At 39.2% G+C, this 15703-nt stretch overlaps 1 protein-coding gene across 9 annotated transcripts in view; it reads right to left on the bottom strand.

Annotated features, from left to right (window-relative positions):
* Mipp1 (Multiple inositol polyphosphate phosphatase 1) overlaps positions 1 to 15703 on the bottom strand; it is a 1171163-nt gene that overhangs the window by 502274 nt on the left and 653186 nt on the right. For all 9 annotated transcript variants that reach the window (XM_067757520.1, XM_067757518.1, XM_067757523.1 and 6 more), the window contains 2 exons: positions 9004 to 9095; positions 8809 to 8943 (listed from right to left, as the gene is read on the bottom strand). In XM_067757520.1, the coding sequence (XP_067613621.1) occupies positions 8809 to 8943; positions 9004 to 9095 (227 nt within the window). The remainder of the gene's footprint in view (positions 1 to 8808; positions 8944 to 9003; positions 9096 to 15703) is intronic.

The raw sequence follows: 15703 nt of genomic DNA, 5'->3' as shown, positions 1-15703 counted from the left end.
TGTAGGTATTAGGACTGGTCTTAAATCTAAATCAAATTCAAAAGGCATGCTGTATCCAACACTACTTTGCGTTAGGCTGCTTAAGCTCGACGGAGGGGACATACCGGTGTTGAATCCTTACTGTCTGTCTAATTGTTCCTTCCCTGTGATAATGGTCACATACGTCTTCAATCGTAAAAACCTGGTTTGTGACTTCTTTTTTATAACGCAGTAAACTATTATTTTTAACCTGTCCTGCACAACGTCGACATGAACCTTGGAAACATTTGTAAGCTGTAAGGCCGCATTTCAAACAATTCTGACAAAATTTGAATGAGTTAAGCGGGGATGGCCCTAATTGCTTTAAATGTATGAAAACATTTATTTGAAGCAACCATCGTAGGAGTGCGGGTTCAAATCCCACTCCCGGAAGAAAAGGCCTTGAAGAGATTTAAAAGGTATAATAGAAACAGCTGTCGCCTTGTCCGTTCTGATGTGACGTTGTTTAAATTTTTGCCAAATTATTAAATAAATTCTGACTAAAATTGTAGTTTTTAACTAAATCTTCGCACGCAATTTAAGCCTTACAAATTCTCCCATATCCATTGCATGTTCACGTCCGCAGGCAATACAACCTCTGGTATTATTCGTACCTGCGCTATACTTCAGATACATTTGCCAGCGCCGAGGCCTGGCGATCTAAAAACTCCAACATCTGTTTTATGGTTGGATTTCAGGCACTTGTTGTAGTTCATACTTGCTTGCCTCAGGATCAAGCTGCTCATCTAATAAATTGGACAACCATCTTAGCCCATCCCTCAAATGGAACCCCTTGTGCGCGGAATTGACGCAGTACTTCTTGCGTAATATTTGATATCATTGGGAAATAATTTGCCTTCGGTGCTTCCTCCAGGGTCGGCAGCCGCAAAATATGACGCAAATGCTCTCGACTAATTGGGTATTTCCTATTATACGGCTGATTCAGCCGTGTCCACGCCTCAATATAGTTTTCGCCCATAAGCTGCCATTCACCCAGAGTTCGAGCAGCGTTTCATATCAGTGATGTCTTCAGATAAAGAACTTAAAAGCTGGGGAAACACCTTGGTTGTTATGTATGGCCGCGATAAATCGGTCACTGAAACCAGGCCACTTCGAAATTGTTCCACCAAAATTACCCCAAGTATTTTTAAGCTATTGCATAGATTTTATCGCGGGCTTGGCGACTAAATCAAAAAAAACGTAACGGATATTTGTCAAAAAAGATCCGAAAAGGCTCGAAAAGGTTCGTAAAGGTTCGGTGTTAGCAACAGGCCAAATACATAAAATTGGATCTCTATCATAAACAGCGGTGGGCACCACTACATTTACACGGTTACCAAATTGAGAATGTGTTAGTAAACACGAACGCGTAGCGAGCACGAAAGCAAAACTAATTATTAATTTAGTTTGATTTCATTGCTTGAACGGTGAACACGTGTCACGCGCACTATTTGGTACTCTGTTTTAAGCGCGCGTGCGATACTTCCTCACCGTATGACCATCGAAATCAAACTAAATGAGCTGTCGTTGATTTTCACGAAGTAGCCATTGTGCTATCGCTTATCGTATACATATATGGTCGCTTACAAGCCAAGCTAATAAAACCGCACTGCGTTTTTTTAGCGCACGCAAACAACCGGCGTTTTTTTCCCAAACCAAAATAAGCATGCGTTGCGACAATGTAAAGCATGTGTGCAAACGTCAAATCTAAATGTCACGCAGAACAAAAATTGGAAATCGAGTTAGGGTCTCACGCAGCAAATTCAATTTGAGTTGCTCTCATACAAGTTGTATGTGCATGAGACATTTTTGACAGAAAATGGCTTGCGTGCGTTTATATTAGGTTGGCTTGTTAGCAGGTGCTAAGCTCACGCCCACCCCGGATCATAAAGTTAAAGTCAAAGTTAAAGCGAAAGTTAAAGTTAAAGTTAAATTCAAAGTTAAAGTTAAATTTAAAGTTAACGTTAAAGTTAAGGTAAAAGTTAAAGTTAAAGTTAAGGTAAAAGTTAAAGCTAAAGTTAAGGTTAAAGTTAAAGTTAAAGTTAAATTTAAAGTTTAAGTTACAGTTAAAGTTAAAGTTAAAGTTAAAGTTAAAGTGAATATTAAAGTTAAAGTTAAAGTTAAAAATAAAGTTAAAGTTAAAGTTAAACTTAAAGTTAAAGTGAATGTTAAAGTTAAAGTGAAAGTTGAATATTAACTTCTCATTTATTCAAAAAAAGTAAAAAATTTGTTTTATCGGTCACCACGCTTAAAAAGGTTAACTTGAATTAATATCAAAGACAAAACTTGAATTAATATCAAAGAAAACAAAATGTTGCATAAATATTATAATTGCATAAGTTGATAATATGCAATAGCTTTAACGCGGCAGTCCCCGAGTGCCACACGTCCTTTTTTTAAATGGTGTTGTTGATACGGCTAACTGAGCTGTGCCTAAATGTTGTTGTGCAATAGCAGCGGGTGCTTGAGGAGGCGTTAAAGCCTTCACCCTGGCTGCAAGCGCGGAGTGTGCAGCAAAATAATTGGTTTCGGCTTATGCCGCCATTCCATCCAACTTTCTCGCCTTCCTAGGTACACACTGCACTTGCTACTGGTGAGCTTCAACAAAACGTCCATAAAACTTTCCAAGCTTTCTGCTCTAATTTTTATTTGCTTCAATGAAGTCCCCTCAAACGCTGGCTGCCGGCAATACTCCTCTATTCGCGAAATAGATTGTAACAGGTTTTCCACGAATCGTAACTCTTCAACCTCCTCGAAATATCTGAATTTCTGTCCACATTTAGATAGAAAATTAATGTCAAGTTTTTATCAACAGCCGGGGGCACTTATCGAGCCATCTGTGTATAGACTGAACCGAAATTATTTTGAAATAGATAATTTAATAATCATGGTGACATGAATAGACCAATTGATTTTTCCAAGTATGCATATTCGTCTCATGCGTTGTACACAGAGTATATTAACTTTGATTGGATAACGCACATTGGGGATTAAGCACTAATTTCATTCAAAACAACTTACAGGTTCGAAAAATCAACCGATTGCAACAATGTTTGCACAGAAATTTTCTTAATTGAATTCTGAAGAGACTCAAATCGCTTGATTCGTCAAATTAATTTTTTTATTAAACAATTTGTTGCAAAATAACATATTCTTAGATGAACTTTATATTATAATACGTATTTATGTATCACTTTCGTGACATACAATTTTTGCTCAATACTAATATATTGACTCTTACATACATATTCATACCATTGTACATACGTATTTTTTGGCTCGCTTTGGTATGGCATGAGATTCTATTGACACATTCATTCATTTGTACAAACATATATTTTGTACACCGTTCATCATATGGTAACCTGAGCCTTGGTATGCCACTGTTTAGAGCTTGCTCGCGACAAGCCTTTACCTGTAGACAAATTATTAATATGATTCATTTATGCTTGCGTTGCAAATTCCACAGCCAATTTTAATTATGCTTAGAATGCAGTTCCCAGGGAACTGAATTGAATGTATATGTGTGTTCTACTTAGTTTGTATGTATTGGTGTAAGTAAGTATTTTAGCTCATAGAAATTTTGTATAAAAGAAAACAACTTTTGAATAAAGAACAGAATTCAACCTGCTGCCGTTTCAAATGGCAGTAGATTCTATCTGGTGCCGTTAACTGGGCACGGCAACCTAGATTTCGATTTTTTCTTATCCGCAAACATTACAGTAGTCTTACTGAATGTTTTGATATATTTACGAGTAAAATTGCTAAAATATCTATCGAAAATATTTCCCGTTTTTCACGAGGTGCTTATAAAGTTCCATGGCATAATAGACAATTAAAAAAGCTTAAGAATCTACGCAATAAATTCCACAAGCTTTATAAAAATTCTAGTAATTTGCAACATAAAATAATGTATGAGAAACATATTGTGACGAATTATCTGAAATTCCGCTTATTGCAAATCTTCTACCAAGGTTCGAATCACTAAACTGTTGAATAAATAACTCCACTTTTCAATAATGCAAAATGGCCTTTATTAAAGTACAATAACACTACTATTGCCCGACCGATAGCGTACTTAATTCAAACTGATTGTAGCGCCTCTACTGTTCCTGCCTTTTATACTCTTTGATTTCCTCGTTGCATCTTCTAGGCGCTTCTGTTCTAGAATCTACTAGTTGGTTATCTGCTATAATTATAACTACAGATGTACGTGAATAGCTCTCATATGCGCGTGTGTTTGCGAGCGACACTTCCACAATTATAATAGCGTATCTCAGATAAGATATCTGCATGTGTTTGTGAGTTGCTTTTCCGCTGCGTGTACGTACATATGTGTAGACATAATGATTGAATTATTGATGTGCATACAGTCCCTGCTTAGCATCGGCTTAGAGATGGCAATACCCCTTAGTGTTGCTAATATTCGTAACACTGCCATCCACCTAAGTCTCTCGACCTAACCGCTGCTAGCCAAATGAACCACCCTTCTATTTCGTGGTTTCCCAATTGTTTGTATGCGGTAGATGACGTCACTGATCCTCTTCACAACTCTGTACGTGCCTTCCCAACTGCACCGATATTTGGATAGAGCACCTTTCCGCCGGTGAGCGTTGTATAGCAGTACCAAATCTCAATCCGGAAACCTTCCGAATTATTTTGCTTGTCGTACCTGTATTTCATCTTACTACTCCTTACCCTGGGCCGTTCCTTCACACTCTGTTGTTTGGCCAATGAACTAATTCGTAGAGCTTGCGCTTGACGGTTTTGAACAGAACCGTCAAAGGATGGTGTTTTTTACCTTTGGATTACTCGTTGAAACTGCTGGGCGATTTAGTTGCAACTGCACGATACGTCATCTCAAAGCATCCACCTCGGCCTCGATTTTTTCCTCAAACTGTAAAATTTTTGTATCTTGCGCCTTCGAGGAAATACATCCTTCTTGCTCTTCCAGTTGAGCAGAGATCTGCGATGATATCTGTGCTGAAATTTGCGACGACATTTCGAATATTTGTCCCTCTTGTGCTTCAATCTTCGCTGTTATACGGTTCTCCTGCTATTCCAGCTGAGATGGGATTTTCGACGACGTTTCGGATATACGCGTTTCTTGTGCTTCAATCTTCGATGTTATTTCAGATGACATTTCTGCAATACGTATCTCCTGTGATTCCATCTTGGATGCCATATATGTCTTCTGTTCTTCCAGTTGAGATGACATTTGCGACGACATTGATGTTACTGTCGATGTTTGTGCAGATATTGCCAATATCATGTTCAAGACTGTGCTCGTAACTGTCTACGATGTTTCATTTTTCTCTTAAATTGTTGTCTCGTCCCCATTAGGATAAAAGACATACTCGTCCACATCAATTCCTTGCGACTCCATTACCTCTCGTAACCGTGCTTGAAGTTCGATTTTATTGCTGGTTGTAATCAATCCACGGCTCTCCAACTCCTTCTTCAGTTGCTGGATCCTCAACTCACTCAACTTTGCCATGTCCAAGTTGTATTCGCAGTCCTCGGAATTTATTCAACAATTCCTCTTCTGACACCAATTGTAACAAATTTACTTCAATTCCGCTTATTTCAAATCTTCTACTAAGGTTCGAATCACTAAACTGTTGAATAAATAACTCCACTTTTCAATAATGCAAATGGCCTTTATTAAAGTACAATAACACTACTATTGCCCGACCGATAGAGTACTTAATTCAAACTGATTGTAGCGCCTCTACTGTTGCTGCCTTTTATACTCTTTGATTTCCTCGTTGCATCTTCTAGGCGCGTCTGTTCTAGAATCGACTAGTTGGTTGCTATAATTATATCTACAGATGTACGTGTATAGCTCTCATATGCGCGTGTGTTTGTGAGCGACACTTCCACAATTATAATTGAATATCTCAGATAAGATATCTGCATGTGTTTGTGCGTTGCTTCTCCGCTGCGCGTACGTACATATGTGTAGACATAATGATTGAATTATTGATGTGCATACAGTCACTGGTTAGCATCGGCTTAGAGATGGCAATACCCCTTAGTGTTGCTAATATTCATAACAATATGGTAGAGTATAACTGTCTAAACAAATTTCTGTATAAAAGCTATTTATTAGGATCCGAAAGTAATATTAAACCCAATCCCAAGGTATTTTGGAATTTTATTAACTCTAAACGTTCGTCTTCGATAATTCCGACTTCAATATCTAACAATTATAAGAAATCAAATACTATTTTTGGAAGCGCAAATCTGTTTGCCGTATTTTTTAGATCTAATTTTGTTGATGACGGCATACTGGATGATGTCTCGAGTGTTCAGTTTATTCCATCTTCGCTTGACTTTGGTTCTTTAGTGTTAACGGAGGAGGACATCATCAACTCCATAAAAAATTTTAATGTTCTAAGCAAGTAGATGTGCATCAATTATTTGCATTCTTTCTCAAGCAATGCATTTCATCTTTGGTGGAACCAATACTATTCCCATTTAATTTGTCCCTCAGATCAGGAAACTTTTAGGATGAGTGGAAAGTTACATCGGTAATTCCAGTTTTTAAATCTGGAAGTAAAAATGAACTACCGAACAATTTCTAAAATAACTAATACTGCCAAATTGTTCGAAAAGATCATCAGCTTAACGCTATCATTTGCTATCAAACCATACATATCGCTTTCCCAACATGGTTTTGTACCAGGTCGATCTATAGTTAGGTTAGGTTAGGTTAAAGTGGCTGCCTCCGATGTCCGAGCGGAGACTCACGTAGGCCGTTGTGGCCCGTTGTGCTACCACGCGGGGACTCCTATTTCCTGTTACCCTACTTTCGAAGAAGAAGAAAGTTTAGACCCCAGTGAGGCTAAACCAGCGCGTTTGCCTAATGAAACGCAAGATGTCGTTTGGGTTTATAGAATCAAGCTCCGCAAGATAATGATATACACTTTAAGAGATAGTAGGTATTGCTAATTGACATTCGTTTTGCAAAATTAATTTGTTTAAACAATCTTTTAAAGAACAAAATTGTTTTTTTTTTTTAATTTTTTCTAATTAATTTTAAAAATTGGGAGATGTGGGCCTCTTCAGAATTCAATTACAAAAATGTTTGTACAAAAATTATTAAAATCGGTTAATATTTGTGATATGTAGGTGGTTTTGAAAAGTTCGTCCCCAGTGTGTAACGGTTGGTTGTACAGGTATAAAGGAATCGAGAGAGATATAGATTTCTATATATCAAAATCATCAGTATCGAAAGAAAAAAAATGATTAAGCCATGTCCGTCCGTCCGTCTGTGTGAATATTTGAAAAATCTACTTTTGGCCAGCTAAATTGGTCAAATAGCCCACCGTGCAGCGGTAGAGTACTTTGTCAAATATGTTGCAATGTAAACTTACTTACATGTGTGGAAAATAAGAACGTGAAGTTCACCGTAAAGTAATATATCGGCAGGGCATAAAATATTGCAGCCGTCATGAAGGTAGAAATTCATTCATCACAGTTATTTCCCTTCGCTATTGTCAAAGCGATGAAAATTTTGTCCATTGTTAATTCATACAAGTGGCGAATGTTTGATAAGAACGTTCACAATAGTAAACAGCTTCGATCACCTTTTCAATCGCTGTTCGATTACTTAAATCATATTCTCAATAGTCTTTTTCAAACATTGCAGACGACTGGTACATATATTGCATTATTTACATATTTTAAAATGTTTGCCTAACTGGCTGCTCACATTTAATTTATTAACTAGATTTTACAAATGAATATTAATATGCATTCTGATTTTCTGTATACACATTTGAAAGAAAGCTGATTCGAAACAGAAATCGGCAGTTCGTGGCACTTCAATTTAATAACCGCTAACAAGAAACAAACCGTTCTTTTATTCTCTGGCCATTCCCGACAGCCGTTCTCCCTGTCAGCTATTATTTAACAGGTAGGTATAGCAATGGAGGAATAGAAAAAATTTTCACTTGTATGAATTCACAATGATTTTGCCAAATAATTGAAATTATTTAAAAAATAAACATTTTTGTATTAAAATTTTTTTCTTGGAGGTTTATTTAAAAAATAATAAATTAAAAAAACACAAATATGCAAAATTATATTTTGCGAATCGTCTGCCGTAATTGTTTCCAACAAAGCGCCGCCGCTGAAAACGTTTCTCTCTTTAGCGATCGTAACATTGCGGCACCGCTTTTGGAGGAAACCAAGCCTTAAGGCGGTTAAATGCCAATTTTTGATAATGATGATGATAGTTCGGTAAAAATCAGTGGCAATAGTAATATCCAGATTAAAAAACAACAACGCCGGGGCGCTGATGGATTGCATGCGGAGCTATTCAAGTACGGCGGCGAGGAGTTGGCAAGGCAAAAATGGTCGAACCAGTGCATGTCTGTCGATTGTAATCTAAGTATTCTTTGCGCAGTGCAAATAAAATAGATCCTGTGAACTGTGCCAATTATACAGGAAAAAGCTTACTTAAGACCTCTTTAGTGTAAGCAGATTTGGAAGCGCGCATTGCTGAGGGAAACGGTTGAGAACGTTTGGTGTTCGTGTCCTGCGCTCGCGGGATCAAGGCGCGGGCTACTAGTGGCGGCAGAGTAATCGGATCTCGAGGCAGCAATCAAGCTGGATCCTAGAAAACTTCTAGTATTTGCCAAGATAACGGTGCCATTTTATAACATAATTCGTTACTTAATTGGGGGTTTCCCTTTGGTCGTCAGTTTAACCTAACCGATTAGTTACGCTACCGTAACATTTTTTCTTTTAAGCTATGTAAGAGCTATGAAACATTCTATTTACCTGGGTTGTTAAAAATTCTTCTTGATCTATTGAAATACTGGTGTTCCATTTCCACATCGCTAGAGCATTAAAATCCTCTGGGCATAATGAGTTATTGGCAGGTTTGCGATAGTTTTTCACAATTTCTTCGCGCAGCTTTGAAATGATTCACATTAAACTTATAATTATTATATTTATATAAAATAAGTTACTTACTATGTCTAACCTGGGTGCCGCTTTTATAGTTGTTTTGGTTGGTAATCTAGTACCATGCCTATGGAAAATCCATATTTTTACCGGCTTACATCCTGTAACACAATTAAATAAGATTGAGATTAATAGCGTTGATTAGAATAAGACGCATCAGTTTGCTACTGGCAGCCAATTGCTCTGGGTGATACATGCATAAAATGTCTTCTATTGTTCTATTGTTTTTTATTGTTACGAATATTAGCAACACTAAGGGATACTGCCATCTCTAGGCCGATGCTAAGCAGTGACGTGAATTCACATCAATAATTCAATCATTATGTCTACACATACGTGTGCATACAGCGGAGAAGCAACGCACAAGCACATGCAGATATCTTATCTGAAATGCTCCTAAAGGTATGCAATTGTGATTGTGGAAGTGTCGCTCACACATACAAGCGCATGGGGTATGAGAGAAGTTATAAAAATTATACATCTGTAGTTGTGGCTGAGAAATTTATAACTAATTAGTAAGTTCTGGAATTAAAAAAGCCTAGAAATATGCAACGAGGAGGTCGGACAGTATAAAAGGGCGACAACAGTGGAGGCGAGAAGTCAGTTTCATTTGATCTATCAAGCAGTTTGGTTATTAAGCAAGCTATTCGTTGCAAAGTATAAGTGTTATTGTGAAGTACTTTAATAAAGGCCATTTTTCCATTATTCAATATTGGAGTTATCTATTCAACAGTTTAGCGATACGAACGTTGGCAGAAGATTGCAAATAAGGGGAATTTCAGTAAATTCGTTACAATTGGTGTCAGAAGAGGAATTGTTGAATAAATTCCGAAGTCTTCGAATACAACTTGGACATGTCAAAGTTAAGTGAATTGAAGATCCAGCAACTGAAGAAGGAGTTGGAGAGCCGTAGATTGGATACAACCGGCATTAAACTAGAACTCCAGGAACGACTACGACAGGGAATGGAATTAGAAGGAATTGACGTGAAAGAGTATGACTTTCATCTTGATGGCGAGGAAACAACAAAAATGGAAGAGACAGTTATGACAGACTTGAACATGATTTTGGCTGCAATATCTGCTAAAACATCGACAGTGGCTTCCCAACTGGAATCGCAAGAGATACGTTTAACATCCAAGATGGAAGCACAGGAGGCACGTATTTCAGAAATGTCATCGCAAATGTCATCTCAACTGACATCTCAACTGGAAGAACAAAAGATAAATATAGCATCCCAACTGGAATCACAGGAGACACGTATAACATCTAAGATGGAAACACAGTTAGAAGAAAGCAAAAGAATCTCGCATATCTTCGCAACTGTCAGATCAGGAAGCAAGGGTATCATCAAAACTGGAAGCGCAGGATGCAAAAATCGCTCAATTTCAGGCAGAAGTCGATGATTTGAAAGGTCGTATGGAGCAGTTACAACTAAATCGCCCAGCTGTTTCAGAAAGCAATCCGAAGGTAAAGGCACCATCCTTTGACGGTTCTGTTCCTTTCCAGGTCTTCAAGCTACAGTTTGAGAAGACCGCAGCAGTGAACAACTGGAATGCGGAAGATAAAGTTGCTGCACTGTTCGTGGCTTTGAAGGGGCCAGCAGCCGAAATCCTACAGACGATTCCCGAAGGAGAGCGGAACAACTATGGAGCATTGATGGCTGCTGTAGAACGACGTTATGGAAGCGAGCATAGGAAACAGATATTCCAAATTGAGTTGCAAAACCGCTACCAAAAATCAAATGAGACATTGCAGGAGTTTGCTTCAGATATTGAAGATTGGCTCATCTTGCAAATGCGGACGCACCCGTGGAATACACTGAAAGGGTAAAAATCCAGAGTTTCATAAATGGCATACGAGATGTGGAAACGAAGCGGGCTACATATGAGAATCCAAAACTAACATTTGCTGAAACGGTATCGCATGCACTGACTCAGGAAACAGCCTCACTTTTGAGTAAGCCAGCGTACAAAGCTAATCGCGTGGAAGTGGAAAGGCCAGAATGGGTAGACGCAATTTTGGAAGCATTGAAGGGTACGCAGCAGAAGAATAATGATACAGTCAAATGCTTTAAGTGTGGAAAGCCAGGGCATATTGCGCGTTATTGCAACACCAACCCTAAAAGTTCCAACAATGTGGGTGGTCGCAAACGCAGAGCAGAAGGAGATGAGCAAATCTCCAAGACCACTCAATTGTTTAACTAAATCGAGACAGCCGCAAGGGGCGACAGCTGGCTCCCGCAATTGAATGCCCCATAATCTCTATCTCGCAGATTGGAAGAAAATCGAGCAATCTTACTGTTGGAGGACATGTGGATGGAAAGGAACGTTTACTGACTGTAGATACGGGCGCATCTCATTCCATCATTCGAGCGGATTTAGCCAACAAAAAGATAAGACCATTGCTGGGAGCAAGATTACGTACAGCCACGGGAGAGGGCAACCAGGTAATTGGGGAAGTAGAATGTGAAGTAGCAATGGGAAACGTCACGCTACTACAAAATTTTATAGTGGCAGATATTGTTGATGAAATCATAATTGGAGTCGACTTCTTAATCAACCAAGGCATCAAGATCGATATGCAAAGCAAGACGATGCGATATAAGAACATGGATGTGCCCCTTAATTACGGCTACGAGAGAGACTACAGCAGTAAACGAGTGCTGGTGGAAGAGAGTCAGCAAATACCACCAAAATCCGAAGCAGTCGTCTGGGCAAAGGTTAATGGAGATTGTGGGACAAAAAAATTGTGGGTTGTCGAAGCAGCAAACAAATCAGCACTGAACATACTTGTAGGAAAAACCCTGGCTAAGAAAAAACAAGATGGACTTATTCCTGTAAGAGTACTCAATGAGTTCAAATCACCATTTAATTTGACCAAAGGAGCTATTTTGGGAGCTCTCCGGTAGTACTTGTAAAGAAGAAGGATGGAAAAATGAGGTTTTTGCGTGGACTACCGGAAGTTGAATAACGTTACGAAAAAGGATAGCTACCCATTTGCAAGAATTGACGGCACTCTGGACTCGCTATCTGGTGCGAAATGGTTTTCCACACTGGACTTGAACAGCGGCTACTGGCAAGTTGAGGTGAAGGAGGAAGATAAAGAGAAAACAGCCTTCAGTGTCGGTGATGGTCTTTGGCAATTTACAGTAATGCCTTTTGGACTTTGTAATTCACCAGCTACTTTTGAGAGACTCATGGACCAGGTACTGAAAGGTCTACATTGGAAAACATGCTTGGTATACCTGGACGACATCATCGTATTGGGCAAGAACTTTGAGGAACATCTTAAGAACTTGGAGGAAGTTTTCCAGAGAATAGCTGGCGCTGGTCTGAAGTTAAGTACCAAAAAGTGGGCGCTGTTTAAAAAGGAAGTAAATTATTTGGATCACAAGGTAACAACAGAGGGCATCTGCACTGCAAACGAAAAGATAGAGGCTGTAAAGGATTGGCCAAGACCACAGAAGCTACATGAATTGAGAAGTTTCCTTGGGCTGTGCACATATTACCGCCGATTTGTACCAAATTTTTCTAGCGTAGCCCATAGCCTCCATGAGCTTACAAGAAAAAATAAAGCTTTTGAATGGAAAAAGGAGCAAGAGGTGGCTTTCCAAACATTGAAGGATCGTTTGTGCACTGCCCCAATGTTGGCATATCCGATTCCAGGAGCAACATTTATTCTAGATACAGATGCGAGTGGATATGCTATAGGAGGCATTGTGTCACAACTGGTTGATGGAAAGGAGAAGATAGTTGCATATTACAGCCGTTCGATTGGAAAACCAGAGAGGAACTATTGCGTTACACGGAGAAAGCTGTTGGCATTGGTAGAGTGCATTAAACATTTTCATAAATACCTCTACGGCCAGCGATTCCGTGTCAGGACAGATCACGCAGCGTTAAAATGGCTTCTGCAGTTCCGTAATCCGGAAGGACAATTGGCACGGTGGATCGAGCGACTACAAAGATATGACTTTTCCATTGAGCATCGGAAAAGTAGTACCCATGGAAATGTCGATGCAATGTCACGAAGACTATGTAGTTTGGAATGCAAGCACAGTTCAAGGGCCGAGGCTAAAGAAGACATTATAGATGTCCGGCTAATGACTGTAACGTGTACAGATGAATGGACAAGGAACAACTAAGAGAGTGTCAGCTAGAAAATACAGATCTGTCACATGTTATGCAAGGGCGCGAATGAAACGAAAGACCAAGCAGAGAAGATATGTTAGCAGAGAGTCCCATTGCGAAGTCATATTGGGCACAGAGGAACAGTTTAGAATTGATATCCGGTTGCCTTCATCGAGTATGGGAGAGTGAGGATGGTCAATGCAAGAAGAAACGGGTAGTTGTTCCCAGAAAGAGGATTCCTGACGTGCTCAGCGAGCTGCATAATGGTCCAAGTGGAGGTCATCTTGGAATCACCAAGACGCTCGAGAAAATTAAGCAGAGATTCTATTGGGTTGGTTGCCGTCAGTCGGTCACCGAGTGCATTGCCAACTGCGAGGTATGCTACAGAGCGAAAGGGCCCAAAACACGAAGTCATGGCCAGATGAAGCAGTATATTTCAGGTGCACCATTTGAAAGGATCGCCATGGATGTCGCAGGTCCATTTCCTACTAGCAAGGGCGGAAACAAATACGTTATGGATTATTTCAATAAATGGCCAGAGGTATACCCAATCCCAAACCAAGAAACAGAAACAGTAGCAGAAGTGGTTACAAACGAATGGGCTGCAAGGTATGGTGTACCAATGGAGTTACATTCTGACCAAGGCAGGAATTTTAAATCAGCTGTGTTCCAAGAAATGTGGAAGAAGTTGGGCATTCGGAAAACACGGACAACTGCATTGCATCCTCAGTCCGATCGTATGGTGGAACGTTTCAATAGAACATTGGAGGAGCATTTAAGGAAAGTAGTAGACAAATACTGGGATACACTCATATCATTATTCTTGATGGCCTACCGATCGGCAGCACATGAGACAACGGGCCAAACTCCCGCAAAGGTAATTTTTGGCAATGACCTTCGATTGCCAGCTGAATTGAAGTATGGGGTAGATGCCGATGCGGAGAGAAATGTCAAGAAATCCACTGGTGTCTTGGAAGAAGAGCTGAGAGAGATACACGATCTGGTAAGGCAACGAGCAAACTGGCAAGATGAAAGCGAGGTACGATAAAGCAATTAATTCGGAAGGGTTTCAGCAAGGAGATTTGGTGCTGCTAAACAACCCACAACGGAAAAAGGTTAGTCCCCGAAATTTCAGTATAACTGGAAAGGCACATACAAAGTTGTAAAACGGATCAACGATGTAGTGTACCGCATATAAACCATTGGCAAACCACGAACCAAAATGAAAGTGGTTCATTTGAAGAGGCTACCAGCGTTTAGATCGAGATATTTGTCTGATCGGGACGATCAGACTTAGGTGGAGGCCAGTGTTACGAATATTAGCAAAACTAAGGGGTACTGCCATCTCTGGGCCGATGCTAAGCAGTGACGCGAATTCACATCATTAATTCAATCATAATGTCTACACATACGCGTGCACGCGGCGGAGAAGCAACGCACAAGCACATGCATATATCTTATCTGAAATGCTCCTAAAGGTATGCAATTGTGATTGTTGAAGTGTCGCTTACACATACAAGCGCACGGGGTATGAGAGAAGTTATAAAAATTATACATCTGTAGTTGTGGCTGAGAAATTTATAACTAATTAGTAAGTTCTGGAATTAAAAAAGCCTAGAAATATGCAACGAGGAGGTCGGACAGTATAAAAGGGCGACAAAAGTGGAGGCGAGAAGTGAGTTTTATTTGAGCTATCAGTCAGTTTGGTTATTAAGCAAGCTATTCGTTGCAAAGTATAAGTGTTATTGTGAAGTACTTTAATAAAGGCCATTTTTTCCATTATTCAATATTGGAGTTATTTATTCAACAGTTTAGCAATACGAACGTTAGCAGATGATTTCATATAAGGAGAATTGCAGTAAATTCGTTACAATATTTTCATGGCGTATTGTATTGAGTTAATTTTTTAATTTTCTTTCCAAAAATCACACGTGCGAATAAAACTCCCTCATAGAAAACATTCAGCATGCATTTCTTGATTTTCAGCGAATTACTGGCCATTCGTAGCAAACTGGTGGTTTTTATTTTAGTCTATTTTTAATGGGTTTTATTTAATTTGGAATATAGTTCAGAACCCGATGACAATGCAATAATAAGAAAAAAATTCCGATAGGTGGCGCATGGATCGAAATATTTTAAAAAATCGTACTTGTGGTCCGATTATTTGAACACATAATACATACATGAATAGAAAGCGACTTATGAAAAAATCGCCGCTAGGTGGCGCAAGGATCGAGATATTCAAAAAAATCGTATTTGTGGTCCGATTGGGCTCATATTTGGAACACGTAATACATACATAAATATAAAGCCACCTATGAAAAAAAAGCGCCGTTAGGTGGCGCATGGATCGAAATATTTGAAAACATCTTACTTGTTGTCTGATTTGGCTATTATTTGGAACACATAATACATATATAAATAGAAAGCGACATATGAAGAAAAAGACCGCTAGGTGGCGCAGGGATCGAGATATAAAAAAAATCGTATTTGTGGTCCGATTTGGCTCATATTTGGAACGCATAATACATACAAAAATAGAAAGCCACCTATGAAAAAAATCGCCGTTAGATGGC

Source organism: Eurosta solidaginis, chromosome 5 (genome assembly GCF_040869045.1).
Source record: "Eurosta solidaginis isolate ZX-2024a chromosome 5, ASM4086904v1, whole genome shotgun sequence".
In the NCBI taxonomy this organism is placed as follows: Eukaryota; Metazoa; Arthropoda; class Insecta; order Diptera; family Tephritidae; genus Eurosta; species Eurosta solidaginis.
Note: the sequence above shows the minus strand (reverse complement) of the source record. Positions and strands in the feature narration are given on the sequence as shown.